This window comes from Eucyclogobius newberryi, unplaced genomic scaffold (assembly GCF_026437365.1).
Source record: "Eucyclogobius newberryi isolate DKJ021-1_F unplaced genomic scaffold, fEucNew1.0.hap1 SCAF_9, whole genome shotgun sequence".
Lineage (NCBI taxonomy): Eukaryota > Metazoa > Chordata > Actinopteri > Gobiiformes > Gobiidae > Eucyclogobius > Eucyclogobius newberryi.
This window is the reverse complement of record NW_027316532.1, coordinates 17,188,885-17,208,559: the sequence shown is the minus strand read 5'-3', so window position 1 is coordinate 17,208,559 and position 19,675 is coordinate 17,188,885. Positions and strand designations below refer to the sequence as shown.

Sequence of the window (19,675 nt, the reverse complement as noted above, 5' to 3'; positions counted from 1 at the left end):
CCAGGTTTAGTTCCAGGATTAGCCTCGGTTTAGTCCCAATTTTGATGCAGTGTTTGCTAAAGTGTGAACGCAGCCTCAACGTTGTTTTGAGTAGTTTTGACTAGATTGTACATACATTATTGTGCGTGTTACTCTGCACAATTAATCACAACCTCCTGTGTCACTTCTAAATAACTCCCGGAACTCCACAGGTAGAGGAAGTGCCTCTTCTTCTGTGTCACTTAAAGCGTCTCTGTGGCGCTTTAGAACCCTCTTGTGGTCGGCGTGTAAAATGCCATTGCCAGTGTGATAATAACGAAAAATATCAGAAATCAGTCTTTCCGGAGTATAAGTCTCACCCGGCAAAAAATATGTAAAAAAAGTGTGACTTATAAGTCTGGAAAATACGGTAAATATATGCATTTTTGTTGAATAAATGTAAATCTGAAGATGGTGCTTCACACGTCAAGTTCTACAGCAAGTGAGAAAACTCCTCTGTTGAATTAATGTTAAAATGTCAGAATTTTTAATTTTTTTTGTAAATTGTACCAAACTTTGGGATGAATTCCGAATCGATTCTTGTTCAATACTATGCCACCAAATTAAGAAAAAAATTGACAAATTATTTAACATTCAACATTTGTAAAGTTAAAATAATCACCAAAAACTTATTATATTTGTACCCTTATGTGACTTTTATGGTGTTCTGAAGGCTCATGAAGCACAGACACAAAAAACATCTGTACTTTTCTTTTTATTATCAAAACTATTACAAAACTTTGGCAAATATCAGAGAATCAACATTGTACAAAAATACATTCAGATTGTGTTATTGTCAGTGCGGACCCTGATTGGCCGGCTCGTTCTCCTCTTTCGACAGTCTCTCTTTGGAAGTCGAGGAGAAACGCCTCCGGTCGCTTTTTTGGAATGTCTTTCTTTTGAGTCCGTTTGTTTTTCAGTGGCATCTCCAGTGTCAGAGCACCACAGAGCGCCACCAAAGGCCAAAAACATCCTGCAACATCTCGCATTTTTGGTTTTCAACATAATATTTCGTCCTGCGCGCGGCGTCCGGAGCCCACCGGCGCTAAACCTCCTATATTTCATCATCGTGCTAGCGTTAGCGACGATTAGCCAACAGACAAACCGGTGCCAACGCTTTTTAATCTCTTTAATAGGCAACCGCTCCAGTAGCCTGGCCAGAAATCCCGATTCTAACAACTAAATGTACAAAAAGCGGGTTTACGTTCTTGAATTTGAGGTTATGATTTCAGACGAAGTACAACGGTCGATATTATAAGAAAGGCGCGGTTTTGTCGTCCACTACACGATTTTATAACATTTATAGATGTCGCGCTACAAAAAATTGTACAGCCAAAGTTCGTTTGAGCAAATATACTGGCTGTAGGTCCCGCGTGTCGTAGCGGTTAGCTGAGGCTAGCGCTACATGCTAGCTGTGTCCATAAATGCGAGTAAATCAAAGACAGAATGAGGAAACGTGGTCCCGGTTCACGGCTGAGCTCTCCTGTGGTCGAAGCCAAGTCTTTCATTGCGGACGGACAAAAAAATGGCGCAGTGGATGCCGCGGCCGTTACGAGAAACATCCAAAAAGGAAAAAACAAAAAAAGCACAGATTAGACCCATTTCATTTGTGCCTGTTTTTGTTTCACGTTTATAAACCCAGCAACTTCATCCAAAAACGTAACTTCGAACACTGAATTCTGACCCGTTAACTGCCCTTAAAATAATTGCGCTTCGTGACGTTACGACTCAACGCAAAGTCAACGCATTCAGCAGAAAAAAAACCCCGGCAAGAATCAAAAGTGCGGGCGGCGACGGCTTGCATATAACCCGCCACAGCATTGATTTAAAAGAAAAAGACACTTCAAACTAGCTTCTCTCGTGTCGGGCTGGCCAGGCTAAAGCTAGGCTAGGCTAAAGCTAGGCTAGGCTAGGCTAAATCGTTTTTTTCGTTTTATTTTCAAAACATTCAACTCTCCGTGTCCGTCTGCAGACTTTAAGGCACTGGCGTAAAATTCCCTTTAGCATATTTTAGCATAATCGACATAATCGTACATTGTGCATAAAAACTCCAAGAACTCCACGTTTCAGATAAATGTGCTTAAGTAACAGTAGAAAAATCATCTTCAGGCAATGAACAGTTGTTACAAGTCTACTGCGCGTCGTCACGATTACAATTGCACGTTCGAACACCTTCAAAGTCGTCAAAGACTTATCAAAAAGCGCTCTTAAAAAACAACTTTTAGTGATTTTACCCCCGACAATGTCCATTTAAACCTTGATTGGCGGCTCCTTTTACGCGAGCCCAGAAACAGAAATCACTTAAGGCGGACGGGTGGGGGGGGAGAAGCTGCGAAGTTGCCGTTTTCCCTCCGCTTTCGGGACAAAAATCCTCGTTGGCGGCGTTTTCGGGGAGCGCGGTCCTGTCACTCGCCCCTCCGGCCTATCAGCAGGGGGCGCTGCACATGTCCCATCGTCCAGATCCAGAGGAGAAGACAACTCTCATGACGATCGGTGCGTTTTTTTGGAAAAATCGGCTCGACTCTCGGGCCGGCGGCGGCGCATGGATCAACACGTCATGCAGCGGGGGCGGATGTTGTACGGCTGAGGGTTTGGGTCGATCTGGAACAAAAATATATAGAAATACATTGGGGTTTTTGTGTGACGCAAAAACTGCAATTATTTAGGTGCAGGACGTCTACTTCAAACATGTTTATCGAATCATATTTCAGTCGTCTCTTAAAAATGACTTTGAAACGAGCATTTTTATATCATTGTCATTTAGCGGTCGTCGTTTGGCGGTCGTCGTTTGGCGGTCGTCGTTTGGCGGTCGTCGTTTAGCGGTCGTCGTTTGGCGGTCGTCGTTTAGCGGTCGTCGTTTAGCGGTCGTCGTTTAGCGGTTGTCGTTTAGCGGTTGTCGTTTAGCGGTCCGTCGTTTGGCGGTTGTCGTTTGTTTATAGTTCTTTTAGCGGTCGTTTAGCGGTCGTTTAGCGGTCGTTTAGCAGTCATTTGGCGGTTGTTTAGCAGTCGTTTTAACTGCAATTATTTAGCTGTAGAATGTCAACTTCAAACATATTTATCGAATCATATTTCAGTTGTCTCTTAAATATTTCTGCTCCTGAGGTTTAAAATGTGTCCCATGTGACTTTGAAACAAGCATTTTTAAATCTATTACTATTACTCGTCAGGACATTTTTTGATTTATTTTCTAAAATTGCGCAGCCCTAAATGTGAAAATCAATGTTCAATCAATAATTCATTAATGTGATTATACTTTTGAATAGTAGATATACTCCAAAAATAACTTAATTTATGTCCAATTTATGCATTTTTTGATTTGTTCTTGAATGTTTTTTTTTTATGTTTTTTTGGTTATCTTCTTGTACTTTAGTCACTGCGGGACAATTAAAGCGTCTCGTATATAACTTGACTTTCATTTCTGGTGTAAAACCGTCCCGCGCGGGTCGGGGCTCACCTCGCAGTAGACGGGCGGAGGGCGGAAGCGGAACTCCCGCACGAAGGCCTGCAGGGGGCCGCTCAGGTCCTCTGCGGGCGGCGGGGCGGGGCCGGCGTTCCTCTGCTGCGCCTCCTCCTCGGTGACCACGGCGCTGTACTCGGGAGGAGCTGGAAGGAGACAAGATGAAACGTTAGCTGCGTCGCTATCGTTTAGCAGTCGTTTATCTGGCTTTTAGCAGTCGTTGTTTAGTGGTTGTCGTTTAGCGGTCGTCGTTTGGCGTTTGTTTAGAGGTCTTTTAGTGGTCGTTTAGCTGTCGTTTAGCGGTTATTTAGCAGTTGTTTAGCGGCCTCGTCCCTGATGTTTACACTCCTTTACGGGTTTTTAAAAATGTGGACGGTAAAACAACGCGTCATTCAGGCGTTAGTCATGTCCTCGCGGCGACGCCCACGTTTGAGCTCTGATTCACCCTGCGGCGCTGCATTCACGCAGTCTGTTTGTGCGGCGCTTGACACGAATCATCACTAATTATCAAAAAAGTAAACAAGACGGCGACAGGAAAGACCCGAGTGTCAAGCTCTTTTCAGTCCAAACACTTAGTCATCGTCGCAAAAGGAAAACCAAAAGAAAAACCAAAAGAAAACCGGGCTCATTTTAAAACTGAAAGTGAAAATGAAGATTTTACCGGGGTTTTTTTGAAGCGAGGGAATATTTAAACCAATTTAGTCATCCGATTATTATAAAAACATGTGATAGAGTCGAATTAATCATCAAAACTGCAATAAGGAAATGAGAAAAGCTGTAAATTCTGTCAACAAAGTCCAAATGACTAAAACAGACAAAGTCAAAAGATGTTTCATATCAATAAAAACGTGGCATTACAAAACTAAAATGGCAAAATATAATAACGAGCTCAGATTTGTATCATTAATAAGCTTTAGTTGAACATATTGCACGTTCGTTGTCACGGCAGCGGGTAAGAGAGGTGGCACTCACGCTCAGGCTGCTCGGGGATGGTCATGCGCAGCCACTCCAGGTCGGCGCTGTACTGACTGGACACGCTGGACGTCCGGCTGCCGAACGGGTGGAGCGGGATGGTGCCGATGACCAGCGGCAGCTCCAGGCACAGCTTGGACGTGCCGGGAACGTCCACGCACACCTGGGGGCGGAGACACAGGAGGGTTAGGGGGGAGGAGAGTCGGCCCGGTAACACGGCAACGGTACGGTTCAGGCGAGAGAAAACGAGCCGGTAAAGGAAGCGTCCGTCTTGTTACAATGGGAACCTCATTCTCTTAAACGATGACAAATGTCGAACAGTTTAGAGGTATAAATTTGACACTTTACTAGTATTTACTTGTATAAATGTAAGACTTAGGATGAAAAACTTGTAATACAATAATAATGTCATGTTTTCATTGAAATTAAGGTTCAGGGATAACTTTGGGTGATTTTAACGTCCATATGGAATCAAGATGGATTTGCAGAAAACTTCCTTTAAAGTCAGAAAAATCTATGGATTCAGTGATATAAATGAACATCTTTAGGTTCATAAAAGCTTAAATGTTGGGACAGCAAAGCAAAATGTCTCGCCTGACGCCATTTTGGATCAATATCACAGTTTCCAGTCGAAAGTTTATATGTCGAGAGAGGAAACTGACCAAAAGTAAATGAAAAAAATGAAAGGTATTTGCCCTTTAAAACCTGAAAGCCTCACCTTCAGCATGTACTCCACTTTGATGATGCGACACTGGAGGATGGACGGCCCGACGGGGGGGATCTTGATGGCCCGCCCGTGCCACGTCTCGCGGCTGCGGGCGCTCATCATGTCGCCACACAGCGTGGCCACCACCGAGCGCTTCTGCTTCATGGTGCCGCGCGCGATGAACGTCTGCGTCTGCGCGATGTACGCCTTGGGCACGATGGACCGCGACGTGGAGTTCTCGAACTCGGCAAAGACGGGGATCACCTCGCCTGGGGGGGGGGGGACACAGAGGAAGAGGTCAGCGTTTGCGCCGGACAAAAGCGGGTGAAGGTGGCACTGTGGGACGTTTGTGGTGGATAAGTTGAGGTTAGATAAAGATAATCGACCGTAGAAAGGATTTTATTTTGAGCGTAATCGCGTTTTAGAGTCTAATGACAAAAACAGTGGATTTATTAAATCAAAATGTCAAATAAGAATTTTTTATTTTTATATTTTTGTCAATATTGCACTTTATACGTCACCAAATTAAGGTTGAAATCGTTTGGCGGTCGCTTGGCAGGCATTTGGCGAGCGTTTTTAGCAGTCGTTTAGCTGTCGTTGTTTAGCTGTCGTCGTTTAGCGGTCGGTCGTTGTTTAGCGGTTGCTAGTCGTTGTTTAGCGTTCGTTTAGCTGTGGTTGTTTAGTGGTGGTTGTTTAGCGGTAGTTGTTTACCGGTCGTTGTTTAGCAGTCGTTTAGCAGTCGTTTAGCGGTCGTTATTTAGCAGTTGTTTTTAGCTGTCGATTTTAGCTGTCTTTTTTATCTGCCGTTTAGCGGTCGTTGTTTAGCAATCGTTGTTTAGCGATCGTTTTTAGCGGTTGTTTTTAACAGTCGTTTAGCGGTCGTCACCAAATGAAGGTTGAAATATGGTGACTTAAGGCTTCCAATGTATTTGTACTTGTTTCAACTGGATTTGGTCCAAAAGGGATGAAATAATGCACTAAAATAAGAGTTAAAAACCTCTGCAGTACAAAGAGTAAAACGAAAGCCCGAAGTGAGTTTCCGTGTTCGATGATGTAAACGTGCAGGCGGCGTTTCGGCGCTCACCTGGCGTGTAGCCCTTCCTGTCGATCTTCGCCGTCACGTTGACTTGGCCGAAGTTTCTGTACCAGGCCCGGGCCATTTTGTCCTTGGTGCCGGCCTGCGGAGCCTGGGGAAACGCCACAACACCTCGTTAGAAAGAGCGCCCCCTTCAGGGTCACAACGTCAGCGCTAGAAGTTCAGTCAAGTTAAGTCGCGCCAAAACGACTCTCGACACCGTTTTAGAAGCATTTCGGTCTCATTCGAGCAAGTATTACGAGTATTTTACCGTTTTCAGTAATTTTTTCTCATAATAATCAACTAAAACTAAGCAACTAATAACTAACGAGTATTTTAGTGGCGGAAAAGTAAAACGGTTTCAGAGAGCAAAATAGTGACCGAGAAGATCGACAAATACAGTGTAACACAGAGGAAGACCAGAAGTCATTTATTCCATTTTGTCATTTTGATTTAATAATGCGACTTTGTCTGTGTTGTAAAAAAAATATTTTCGGATGCATTTTAAAGTCCGTTTGGTCCGGAAAAGGTAACGATCATTTTTAACGCTGCAACGATTTTCATTAATTGTTGCGATATCGATCTAAAACGGCGTCAGGCGAGACATTTTGGTTTGCTGTCCCAACATTTAAGCTTTTATGAACCTAAAGATGTTAATTTATTTCACTGAATCCACTTCATCCATAGATTTTCTGACTTAAAAGGAAGTTTTCTGCAAATCCATAGTGATTCCATATGGACTTTAAAATCACCCAAAGTGACCCTGAACGCGCCGAACTTAAAGTATTTTCGGATGCGTTTTAAAGTCTGTTTGGTCCAGACAAAGCTAACGATCATTTTTATCAGCGCTAAGAGAGACTTTGAGAAGCAAAAGTGCGCGATTTAATTTTAATCTCGATTCCCATAAGGGAACCTGAGCGTCAAGTGCTTTTTATCTGTCACAATTAACTTTACTATTATCTTTACTTTGACTTGATTAAAGCCAGTCGAGAATCGGGGGTCGTCAACAGTCGCGACATATCGTCTAATCCCGGTGCTTCCGTCCTCGTCCTTACCAGCAGTGCGGGCGTGTTGATGTCGATGGGCTCGATGACGGTGAACTCCTTCTTGACCTTGCGGACGGTGGACCAGGGCCGGTGCAGCTTGACCTTGACCCAGTACCGGATGCTGCCGTGTTTGCCCTCGAACGACGTGACCAGCGTCTCCTCCGGGAGCTGGAAGCTGAAGGGAAACTCGTGTCGCCCGGCCGCCAGCACCGTCAGCTCGCCGTTATCTGCAAAAACGCCATATCCAGGTTAAGACGAGGAAAAGACCAGAAAGCAACATGAACAAGACATTTAAAAAAAATGTCTACACATAATTTCTGTTCAATAAAACTATATAAACTAAACCTTTTGCCCGGAAGCCAAAGCAGGCTTTTAGATAGGATTTGAAAACACCCTGTCCAAAAAATTTGTATGTTTTATTAATAAAATGGCCGTCCCTGGACTCGAAAATGCCCGTCCACATTTAAAATACCCCGTCCAAAATACAGGAAGACGCGTCTCTATCTAAAAGCCTGAGCCAAAGTCATCCATTCTCACAATAATTCAACACAAACACCATTTGTACAAAAGTACAAAGTACTAGAACAAGAAAGGACAATACAGTCAAAAATATGGGGGAAAAGTTTATAAAAAAAAAACATAAAATCATTTCAGTTTTCATTAGGGTTCGAAATATGGATATATCGTGATATTCAATTTGGTGCCACAGTATCGATATCGTGGGCTGCCCTATCGATATTTTTTTATATTTGATATTTTGATGATTAAAACAGACGCGTCTCTTTTTGAGTTTGTGCAGCTCGTAGTTTAACAAATAAAAAAACAATGACAAACCGGACACGCAATGTATATTTTTCTGGCAGGATTCGGTTCAAAAAGCACCGACATTTAAGCGAAAACTCAAATCTAAGAGTAGGGAACACGTTCGCAAAGGTCTAAACTACAGAATGAGGGAGTTTTCATTCGATGTCGGCGTCAATACCGAAACATTCTCGAGCATCATTCCGAGACGGCGGTTCAAATGAGTTCCAGCTCAGGCTTTATTTGCTCGTAATAAGACCTTAAACCCTGAACGTCTCGGGAGTAGAACCTTCACTCGCACAAACTCGGCCTGGTTTCTGCTGGATCCGTGCCAAAGTACAAGCGGATCACAAGGGCCCGGCGACGCCTCCGAGGGGCGGCTCCCGCTCCGCTCAAAACATGTTTTCCTCCGGATCGGTTACATGACGTTTCGGCCCCGCCCCCCAGAACACGTGTGTCCGGAGTTTAGGGCTGCGGTCGAGCAAAGACACGCTCTGTGCACACGTCAGTCGACTGAACGTGGCGCGGAGCTGCTTAAAGCTCTAAATACTATTAAACATCTCTAAGATTTGACCCGAAGAGCTCTGACACAAGAGGTCACACACTTAAATCCTCTACAACACCGTGTATTTAACCATAAAAATGCAGATTAAACTCTTAGTTCACTTGAAAATAAGACGTCATCGACCAATGAAGTAACTATTTCTTCTGCAAAAGACAAAATCTTATCTTATTCTTCATCAAAGTGGGCGACTTTGGACCTCTGCAAACATGTGCTGAAATGTTTCTTTCACAGATAAACGTGATAAAAAGGCACTCAGGGCATTTTCTGTTCCAAAAAGAACAGCTTGTTTTGCTTTTGGCTCGGGCCGTAGAAGAGAAACTGAGCCAAGCGAGTCTGGACTTCCTGTTTGACGAGCCAGAGCTGCGGAAAAACAACTTTTCTTCGAAGGAGGAAAAGTCTGGACGCGCTGAGTCGACGCTTTCCACACGAGCCGGGACTCTGTGTCCTCGCTCTGAAACGGGACTGAAACGGGTCTAAAGTAGGACAAAGGAAGAAACGGTTTGGAACAAGGTCTAAACCGGGTCTAAACTCGGTCTACAGTTGAACAGACTTTAAAATAAAGCAGATATAACTCCCAGCTCTTTTAACAAGTTATGACTGGGTAATAAACCTGTTCTAAACCAGGTCTAAACCTGGACTCGCCACTCATACTTTGAAGCTCATAAACATCTGTTAAATGTTCTTGAATAAAGCTGGTGCGATTGTGAATTCCCGAGATTTCAAACGCAGTTAACGACTTTTCCTGCGAGTCATAAAAGTCCAAAAGTCTTTTTCAGAGTCTGGATCTGAGTCGACGCCAGCTGCACTTTCAAGAGCTCCAACAACAGGAAGCTCTGTTTAGCACACGTTTAGTAAAAGGACAGGGCTTTTAAAGGGGAAAGTGAAAGAAAAATGAGCGTAAACAACAGGATAAGCGTCTGGTGCAGATCACATCAAACGAGGAAAACAAGTCTGAACTCGAGCTGTTGTTTTGCTCCTGAAGACAATGAATTCAGGTGATTTACAAAGGTTTAGAAATAATTAAAAGCAGCAAAACAGACTGAACCAGGTCTAAACCAGGACTAAACCAGGTCTGAACCAGGACTAAACCAGGACTGAACCAGGACTAGACCAGGACTAGACCAGGACTAGACCAGGTCTAAACCAGGACTAAAAAAGGACTTAAAACCTGCTTCACCGGGACAAAACAGGACTGAAAGGAAGTCTAAACGTGGATTATACTGTGTGTAAACAAGATCTATCACAGACTCCACAAAGTCCAAGACCAAACACTAACATGGAACTAAACCACGACTAAAGCAGGACTTAAACTGGTTTGAACCAGAACTAAAGCAGAACTAAACCAGGACTTAAACTGGACTAAACCAGAACTTAAACTGGGACTAAAGCAGGTCTAAACCAGGACTAAAACTGGACTAAAGCAGGTTTTAACCAGGTCTAAACCAGGACTAAAGCAGGTCTAAACCGGTCTAAACCAGGTCTAAACGCAGCTGGCACAGACCCCCGCGTCCCCCGGGCACAGACCCCCGCGTCCCCCTCGCGCTCTCCCCGGGGCGCACGCTCCACTGACCCGCCTGCAGCAGCGTCTCCCTGCGGTTCAGATACTCCACTTCGTCGCTGTAGTTCTGGGTGTAGGCGGTGCTGGAGCCGGCGGAGCGGGACTCGGTCCAGTGCACTTTGGCGAAGCCCTCCGCGTGCAGCTTCAGCGACTCCACCCGCGTCTCCGCGCACAGCTCCAGCAGGACGCGGCCGGACACCACGTCCCCGCTGCTGAACACGGGGGGACAGTCCAGCTCCGGGGAGTCGAAGAGCACGGCGAGCCTCCGCAGCCGGTCGAAGATCATCTTTAGCTCCGGGAAAGTTAGTCCCAAAGTGACGCGCGCGACGCCCGGTTCTCTGCGCCTTCTGTGCGCCTGTCTCTGCGCCTGTCTCTCTCTGCGCCTGTCTCTCTCTGCGCCTGTCTCTCTCTGCGCCTTCTTCTCTGTGGCTGTGGCGTCTTTTGTCCGGGGCCAAAGCTGGAGTGTTGTTCGGGACCTGGAGGAGGCCCTTTTGGAGGCTGAGGCGGTGGGCGGGGCGCCGTGTTATGTAAGCGGGGAAGGAGCGGCTGCGCCCGGGGGCCTCGGGGGCCTCGGGGGCCGCGGAGCCTCCGGAGCCGCGGGGCCGGTGCCGCCTTCACGGACCGGGTTTGGACACTTGTAACTTTCCTGTTCCGCGTTCAAAAGTCTGAAGTAATAGTTTAGTCACGTGACGAGTCAAAGAAACAGGACATTTCACGGTTTCATCAATGACAAACAACAAGGTTTTTTGAAATATATATATATATATATATATATATATATAATTTATAATATATTATATATATATACATGTATGATATATATATATATATATATATATATATAATTTATAATATATTATATATATATATATAATATATAATATATATATATATATATATATATATATATATACAAACACATGATATTACCGTCTTTACTGTCTATAACACGTGTTATTGCCGTCTGTACTGTCTATAAAACATGTTATTACTGTTTTTACAGTCTATAACAAGTCTTTACTGTCTATAACACTTGTTATTACCATCTTTAGTGTCTATAACACGTCTTTACCGTCTATAAACGTGTTATTACCATCTTTACTGTCTATAACACTTGTTATTACCATCTTTAATGTCTATAACACGTCTTTACTGTCTATAAACATGTTATTACCGTCTTTACTGTCTATAACACATGTTATTACAGTCTTCACGAATTAACACTGTTACTGTCAATAACTAGCTGACAGACTTAGGTTTACGCAGCGGCCCCTGAACGCGCCTTCACAAACACAGCAGACTTGAGTGTGTAGACCGGGGCTGGGGCCCAAGGAGCGAAAACAAGTCCAAGTGCTGATTGATAGTTCCAGGAGGAAAACACATGCGTTGCTCTGAACACGGCTCTGAACACAGCTCTGAGCAAGGCTCTGAACAAGGCTCTGAACACAGCTCTGAACAAGGCTCTGAACACAGCTCTGAACAAGGCTCTGAACACAGCTCTGAGTTTGTCTGAATGAGCCGGAAACAACACGTGTGAAGAGCAGTTTGTACAAGGACGCAATACACGCAATGTCCACAAGGAGAGGAAAGAAGGGAGAGGAAAGGAAAGAAGGGAGAGGAAAGGAAAGGAGGGAGAGGAAACAAGGATCTGAACACAGCTCTGAACAAGGCTCTGAACAAGGCTCTGAACACAGCTCTGAACAAGGCTCTGAACACAGCTTTGAACGTGGCTCTGGCTCTGAACACAGTCGCTAGAGTTTGTCTGAATGAGCCGGAAACAACACGTGTGAAGAGCAGTTTGTACAAGGACGCAATACACGCAATGTCCACAAGGAGAGGAAAGAAGGGAGAGGAAAGGAAAGAAGGGAGAGGAAAGGAAAGAAGGGAGAGGAAAGGAAAGGAGGGAGAGGAAAGAAGGGAGAGGAAAGGAAAGAAGGAAGAGGAAAGGAGAGGAAAGAAGGGAGAGGAAAGAATGGAGAGCAGAGGAAAGGAAAGGAAAGAAGGGAGAGGAAAGGAAAGGAGAGGAAAGAAGGGAGAGGAGAGGAAAGGAGAGGGAAAAAGGGAAAGGAAAGGAAAGAAGGGAGAGGAAAGGTGAGGAAAGAAGGGAGAGGAGAGGAAACGAAAGGAAAGAAGGGAGAGGAAAGAAGGGAGAGGAAAGAAGGGAGAGGAGAGGAAAGGAGAGGAAAGAAAGGAGAGGAAAGGAAACGAAAAGAAAGAAGGGAAACGAAAGGAAAGAAGGGAGAGGAGAGGAAAGAAGGGAGAGGAGAGGAAATGAAAGGAAAGAAGGGAGATGAGAGGAAAGAAGTGAGAGGAAAGAAGGGAGATGAAAGAGGAAACAGGGGAAAGGAAATGAAAGGAAAAGCATGTCTTGAATTTCAGAAGGTTAAACATTTGAAAACATGAATTAAAGAGTCTAAAGCGAACGTCTCTAAAAAGAATCTGAAAAGTTTTATGATGATTTTCAGTGAACGAATTGTGTGGTTTTGACGATGTGGAACAACATAAAACAACAGTAAAATAGTCAAATGCACGTTAAATATAATATAACTTTTCTTTATAAAGTGCATGTAATGGAAAAATCAGCTGATCACGTTTCAGTTTCTTTTGCGTCTGAAATTCTGAGAAACGTTTCTTCTTCTTCTTCTTCATTTGGGAGAAAGTGAAACAAACACAAAGTTGTTTTGTCTGTTTCCTGTGGATAAGTTCTCGGTTGCACGTCGCCCTCTTGTGGTCAGACACACAAACAGCAACAACAAAGGCTTATCAGGCTCAAAGTGTGACAGAAAAAAACATGTGTTTTCAAAAATAAAACCCGGAACATTCCGTTCGCTTCCAGTGACGTGGAAAGTGAGATGATGAAACACTTGAACTAAACTTGAACTAACAGACACTGAGACACACGGATCACGTTTACGACACGAGCGTGAACTTGTCAGACGCCAGAGCGACGCAGTCAGACTCATATGAACCAGATACAGTCCAAAGTTAAATTGGAGTCAAAACTTGTTTGAACTCGATATTGAAAAGTTCCACATAAAAAGGACAGAATTGGACCTTTAAGAATCAGCTTAATCTATTTCAGAGCTCGTTAAGGTGTTTGTCACGGGAAAATGTCCAGGAAAAGGCTCGATGTCGATAATGCCACAATGATAATAGTCATTTTAATGTCGTCACGTCTCGTACTGGATCTGTTAGTGACACTTCTAAAACCATTCAGGAAAGAACGTGATTTTATATATAATACTAGTTTTAGTATTGACATGGTAATAGCTCTAGTTACACGTCAGGTCTATGGATCTGTGGTTTGTCATATTTGTGAAAGTAATTTCAATTGGACTGTTCTGGTTAAATAAAGGTAAAAAAAAAAAAATAGTTTTAATTAAGTAATATAAAAATGAAATATATATATATATTTTTTATTGAGTCATTAAAAAAGTTGGTTTTCATAGAAAATGAAATAAATTGTTTGAATAAATACTTCTAAAAGTCCAGTTCCTCTTTTAAACTCGTTTAAAATATCAGTATCTTTTACAATTTGGTTAAAAAAAAACAACTCGATATACATTTTGTAATCCAGATGTCAAACATTTGCTGAATGTTATTATCAATGATGTATAAAATATAAACTATATTTGTAATCAATGATGCAGTGAAATCAAGCATTATTCCTTATTCATTCAGGCGCTTTTGAAACTGAAAGCAAAATGAGAGCGTGAGCGAGGAAAGTGAAGAGGAAGAAAGTGCAGAGGAAGGAAGTGCAGAGGAGGAAAGTGCAGAGGAGGAAAGTGCAGAGGAGGAAAGTGCAGAAGAAGAAAGTGCAGAGGAAGAAAGTGCAGAGGAGGAAAGTGCAGAGGAGGAAAGTGCAGAAGAAGAAAGTGCAGAGGAAGAAAGTGCAGAGGAGGAAAGTGCAGAGGAAGAAAGTGCAGAGGAAGAAAGTGCAGAGGAGGAAAGTGCAGAGGAGGAAAGTGCAGAGGAAGAAAGTGCAGAAGAAGAAAGTGCAGAGGAAGAAAGTGCAGAGGAAGAAAGTGCAGAGGAGGAAAGTGCAGAGGAAGAAAGTGCAGAAGAAGAAAGTGCAGAGGAGGAAAGTGCAGAGGAAGAAAGTGCAGAGGAGGAAAGTGCAGAAGAAGAAAGTGCAGAGGAGGAAAGTGCAGAGGAAGAAAGTGCAGAGGAAGAAAGTGCAGAAGAAGAAAGTGCAGAGGAAGAAAGTGCAGAGGAGGAAAGTGCAGAGGAAGAAAGTGCAGAGGAGGAAAGTGCAGAGGAAGAAAGTGCAGAGGAAGAAAGTGCAGAAGAAGAAAGTGCAGAGGAGGAAAGTGTAGAGGAAGAAAGTGCAGAGGAGGAAAGTGCAGAAGAAGAAAGTGCAGAGGAGGAAAGTGCAGAGGAAGAAAGTGCAGAGGAAAAAAGTATGAGAAGGAAAAGGAGGAAGTGAAGTCCATAACATGGTATTACACAAACTGTGGCCGATGTGGCCGATGACTGCTGAAATGTCTGAAATAATCCTTCATTTTCTTCAGTTGGAACAGTGTGTTGTGTCGTGGTGATGAATGGAGTCTGGTACAAGCGAGACGCAGAGGGGCGGGGCCAGCCCATGTCAACAATAGCGCAGAAAGAAAGACATCCGTGAGTCAGATATAAGGTCAGATCTTACAGATACTAGAACGTTTGAGAGCGTTTGCTGGTGTGAGAGCGTTTGCTGGTCTGAGAGCGTTTGCTGGTCTGAGAGCGTTTGCTGGTGTGAGAGCGTTTGCTGGTCTGAGAGCGTTTGCTGGTGTGAGAGCGTTTGCTGGTCTGAGAGCGTTTGCTGGTGTGAGAGCGTTTGCTGGTCTGAGAGCGTTTGCTGGTCTGAGAGCGTTTGCTGGTCTGAGAGCGTTTGCTGGTCTGAGAGCGTTTGCTGGTTCCCACGCATGTAACGTCTCTGGTGACGAGTTCCACATCAGAAGATGAAGATCTGGTGAAGGACGCTCTAGATCCTCCAGAGGCAGATCCAGCTCCTGTTTTCACGTCTGAGCTCTAATGTGGACGGGCTGGTGTTGTTCTGTGTTATAAATAAAGTTGGTTTTGTTCTGTAATAAATACAGTTGGTTTTGTTCTGTTATAAATAAAGTTGGTGTTGTTCTGTGTTATAAATAAAGTTGGTGTTGTTCTGTTATAAATAAAGTTGGTGTTGTTCTGTTATAAATAAAGTTGGTGTTGTTCTGTTATAAATAAAGTTGGTGTTGTTCTGTTATAAATAAAGTTGGTGTTGTTCTGTTATAAATAAAGTTGGTGTTGTTCTGTTATAAATAAAGTTGGTTTTGTTCTGTAATAGATAAAGTTGGTGTTGTTCTGTTATAAATAAATGTGGTGTTCTGTTATAAATAAAGTTGGTATTGTTCTGTGTTATAAATAAAGTTGGTGTTCTGTGAAGTCTGGAGATGATTGGTGGAATTCACAGGAGACCTCGGAGCTCGACCTTTGACCTCACAGATCAGGGAAATGCAGAACGTGTCGTTTCTGACGCCCGGAGGAGAAGGACTTTAACAGGACTCATCAGACGAGCGTGAATGAAGCTAAACACGTGGAGAAAAGCTCACAAACCACAATCTCCAACAGAACTGACCTTCTCTGTGTTTTGTACAGATGCATGAAGGACTATTTAAGCTCTTAGACTCCTAGTCTCAGTTTCTTTTGACAAAACTGTAACTCTTCACCAGAGTCCGGCCCATTTCTGTCGTGTCAGAGGGACGTGTTTACCTGCCGGATTCTGAGAGTTTGATCAAATATTAACACTATTTCACCATTTGGTCTGATGGTTGTGTCCTCGAACTCTGTGCAACCAGCGTCGGCCGGAATGTTCAATATGTTTACCGAATACACCGAATAAACCACAAAAACCAACAAACAAACATAATCGAGAGTTTTCTGTCACAAAAGCGTCAAAAAGTGGTGACGTTTTCCATCGCAAAGGCAACGATTGTCAAAGGACTCGAAGTTACAATATCGATGCATCTTTTCTATTGTCGTTAGCCTTTTAAAAATGCTCAGAACGAGTCTGGAGACGATTTTGTGGAGTTCAAAAACTGAAGAAGATTCTCAGAGCCGCGTCACAGGCAGAAAATGACATCACACGTCAAGAACGGAGTGTTTCTGAGGCTCGGAGGGGAGAGGACTTTATCAAACTGTGAATAAAGCTAAATGTGACTTTAGCTGAGTTTGTGACGAGGAACAGAGTGAGAACAGGGTTAAAAAGGGACATTTTGCATAATAGGTGTCCTTTAATACGTGTTTGGACCAAAAACAAATAACGATAAAGTTCTCTGAAATGATGACACCAAACCTGTTCATTTGTAATAGTAAAATATATGTCATGTTTTTTTTGCTGTACTTTTCCCATTAAAAAGATATAATACAGTATGTTGATTTGCTGTTGTTGAATTATGTAAAGTGCAGGCATTTGTCAAAGATTTGGACGTTGTAATAATCCTTCATTGGGCAGATAGCGCGCTGATATGGGAAGGAATCAATTTTAAAGTGATCTGTCCATCCCGGAGACGCCTGTCATGCTGGCAATGTCAAATAAATATGGGAAAGAGTGTCTGGAATGCTATGTATGTGGTCTGTAATTTCTTTTTCCTGTTGTGTGAAGCACTTTGAATTGCCTTGTGTATGAAATGCTCTACAAATAAACTTGCCTTGCCTTGCCTTGCTTTCATTGCTTTATGTCGGCCGCATCGCCGGAGCAAACCCCGGTGCGTGACCTCGCTCACCTCGGATCAGGTGCTGCCGCTTCCTGAAGTACGTGATCTTGGAGCTGTAGTCGTTGTAGACGGAGTTCATGCCGCGGTTCTCCAGCCAGTGCGTCGTGGCCACACCCCGGCCCTGCGCCTTCAGAGAGACCACCTGCGTCTCCCTGCGCAGCTCCAGGACCACCCGGCCTGTCACCCGCTCGCCCGCCGTGAACGCCGCGTTGCCCGCTCGCTCCAGATCCACCGCCAACGTCTTGACGGAGCTCATGTCTAGGGCGGCTGCGCACAAGAGGAACACACGTTTGTATATTTATCTGTGGAAACTGAGCAAAAACTGGGCAAAAGCTGAGCGAAAACTGAGTGAAAACTGAGCGAAAACTGCCTGAAAACTGCCTGAAAACTGAGCAAAAACTGAGCGATTTTACGAAGCTTGTGTCTGCAGCTGCTGAGCACAAGAGGAACACACATTTGTATATTCAGCTGTGCAAACTGAGCAAACACTGAGCGAAAACTGAGCGAAAACTGAGCGAAAACCACGAAAACTGAGCGAAAACAGAACGAAAACTGACTGAAAACTGAGACAAAACTAAGCAAAAACGTATCGAAAACTGAGTGAAAACTGAGTGAAAACAGAACGAAAACTGAGAGAAAACTGAGCGAAAACTGCCTGAAAACTGAGCGAAAACTGCCAGAAAACTGAGCGAAAACTGAGCGATTTGACGGAGCTTATGTCTGCGGCGGCTGAGCACATGAGGAACACACATTTGTATATTCAGCTGTGCAAACTGAGCAAAAACTGAGCAAAAACTGAAAAAAACTGAGCAAAAACTGAGCAAAAACAGAACGAAAACAGAACGAAAACTGACTGAAAACTGAGCGAAAACTGAGCGACAACTGAGCGACAACTGAGCGAAAACTGAGCGAAAACTGAGCAAAAACTGAGCGAAAACTGACAGAAAACTGAACGATTTGAAGGAGCTCATGTCTGCGACGGCTGCGCACAAGAGGAACACACGTTTGTATATTCAGCTGTGCAAACTGAGCGAAAACTGAGCAAAAACTGACTGAAAACTGACTGAAAACTGACTGAAAACTGACTGAAAACTGACTGAAAACAGAGAGAAAAGTGAGCAAAAACTGAGCGAAAACTGAGCGAAAACTGAGCGATTTGACGGAGCTTATGTTTGCGGCGGCTGAGCACAAGAGGAACACAGATTTGTATATTCAGCTGTGCAAACTGAGCAATAACTGAAGAAAAACAGCAAAAACAGAGCGAAAACAGAACGAAAACTGAACGACTTGACGAAGCTCATGTCTGCGGCGGCTGCGCACAAGAGGAACACACGTTTGTATATTCATTCAGCTGTGCAAACTGAGCAAAAACTGAGCGAAAATAGAGCTAAAACTGAGCTAAAACTGAGCAAAAACTGAGCGAAAACAGAGCGAAAACAGAACGAAGACAGAAGGAAAATTGACTGAAAACTGACTGAAAACTGAGCAAAAACTGAGCGAAAACAACGAAAATTGAGCGAAAACTGAGCGAAAACAGAAAGAAAACAGAATGAAAACTGAGAGAAAACTGAGAGAAAACTGAGCAAAAACTGAGCAAAAACTGAGAGAAAACTGAGAGAAAACTGAGCGACTTGACGGAGCTCATGTCTGCGGCAGCTGTGCTCAAGAGGAACACACGTTTGTATATTCAGCTGTGCAAACTGAGTAACAAAGTACAAAAGTAAATATTTCAATTCATATCTCAATATGTTTTTATCTAACTGCGTTGAGAACATTCAGGAGTCTGGTTTAAACGTTCTGAGCAAAAAACTGAGCGAAAACTGTTTCATACAACTCTCATAACTCTTGAGTTTGGACTCTCATAACTGTTTCTCTTTCATCTGGTGTAAATGTGGTATAATTTGGATAAATACAGCGTTTAATGCTGTAAATGTGGTTTAGTTTGGATAAATACAGTGTTTAATGCAATAAATGTGGTTTAGTTTGGATAAATACAGCGTTTAAAGCTGTAAATGTGGTTTAATTTGGATAAATACAGTGTTTAATGGTGTAAATGTCTGACAAAAGGGCGGACACATGTAACAGTTTGTATCTTTATTATCTTTAAAACTCACCCGCCGCCGGGGGCCAATCAGCTGCGGGCTCTGGGTAAATCCACGCGACACGTCCCGGTCCTGGTCCCGGTCTCTGTCTCGGTCCCGGTCCGTCCGAGTCCGGCCGGTCACGCGCGCTCGGGAGCTCTTTATTTACGCCGACGTCCTTCGCTCCGGCTCTGATCCAATCACAAGGCAGCGCCCGCGGCGGAGATAAGCCCCGCCTACCGTCATTCGCCCTAAAGAACCGCGGCGTTGTCAGGGACGACGGCAGCGTCACGTGAGGATGCCACTTCCGGCCAAATGAACAACAACAACAACAACAACAACAACAACAACAACAACGCTTAAGTGGATTTTGATTCGGTACTTTTACTTTTGAGTTCCTCTTTTGTATTTGTATTTGTACAAAATGCAGTACTTTTTCCAGAGATCGAAAAATATACATTAAAAAGAAGCATTTCCAAACAAGACTAAATACAGTAAATAGAAGTAATACAAACAACACACATTTTAAATACACCTGGTCGTAGATTCAGGTCATAATTTAATCATAAAAACTAAAATATAATAAAAACTTTATTCATACAGCGCTTTTCTCCGTTCAAAATCACAAACTGCTTTACGACAAGAAGTTAAATACGAGCAAA

The 19,675-nt window shown here is 43.5% G+C and overlaps 2 protein-coding genes across 3 annotated transcripts in view; one reads left to right on the top strand and one right to left on the bottom strand.

Annotated features, from left to right (window-relative positions):
• LOC140353630 (ubiquitin-ribosomal protein eL40 fusion protein) overlaps positions 1-19,675 on the top strand; it is a 287,808-nt gene that overhangs the window by 244,746 nt on the left and 23,387 nt on the right. The window lies entirely within an intron of this gene.
• On the bottom strand, positions 726-19,131 carry arrdc2 (arrestin domain containing 2). Of its 2 annotated transcripts, XM_072438276.1 has the most exons (8): positions 19,047-19,131; positions 16,942-17,199; positions 7,284-7,501; positions 6,238-6,340; positions 5,166-5,422; positions 4,448-4,610; positions 3,473-3,621; positions 726-2,619 (listed from the first exon to the last, which is right to left on the bottom strand). In XM_072438276.1, the coding sequence occupies exons 2-8, from the start codon at positions 17,186-17,188 to the stop codon at positions 2,566-2,568; spliced, it is 1,191 nt and encodes a 396-aa protein (XP_072294377.1). In that variant the 5' UTR covers positions 17,189-17,199; positions 19,047-19,131; the 3' UTR covers positions 726-2,565. The 2 variants fall into 2 exon arrangements, with proteins under 2 accessions (XP_072294377.1, XP_072294376.1); XM_072438275.1 differs by lacking the exons at positions 16,942-17,199; positions 19,047-19,131 and adding an exon at positions 10,211-10,638.

Coding starts and splice junctions, on each gene's coding strand:
- arrdc2 (XM_072438275.1), bottom strand. CDS start 10,484: ATGATCTTCGACCGGCTGCGGAGGCTCGCCGTGCTCTTCGACTCCCCG. Junction 7,502..10,210: donor GGAGACGCTGCTGCAGGCGG/GTCAGTGGAGCG, acceptor GCGTTTTTGCAG/ATAACGGCGAGCTGACGGTG. Junction 5,423..6,237: donor CAGGAAGGGCTACACGCCAG/GTGAGCGCCGAA, acceptor CCCCCCCCCCAG/GCGAGGTGATCCCCGTCTTT.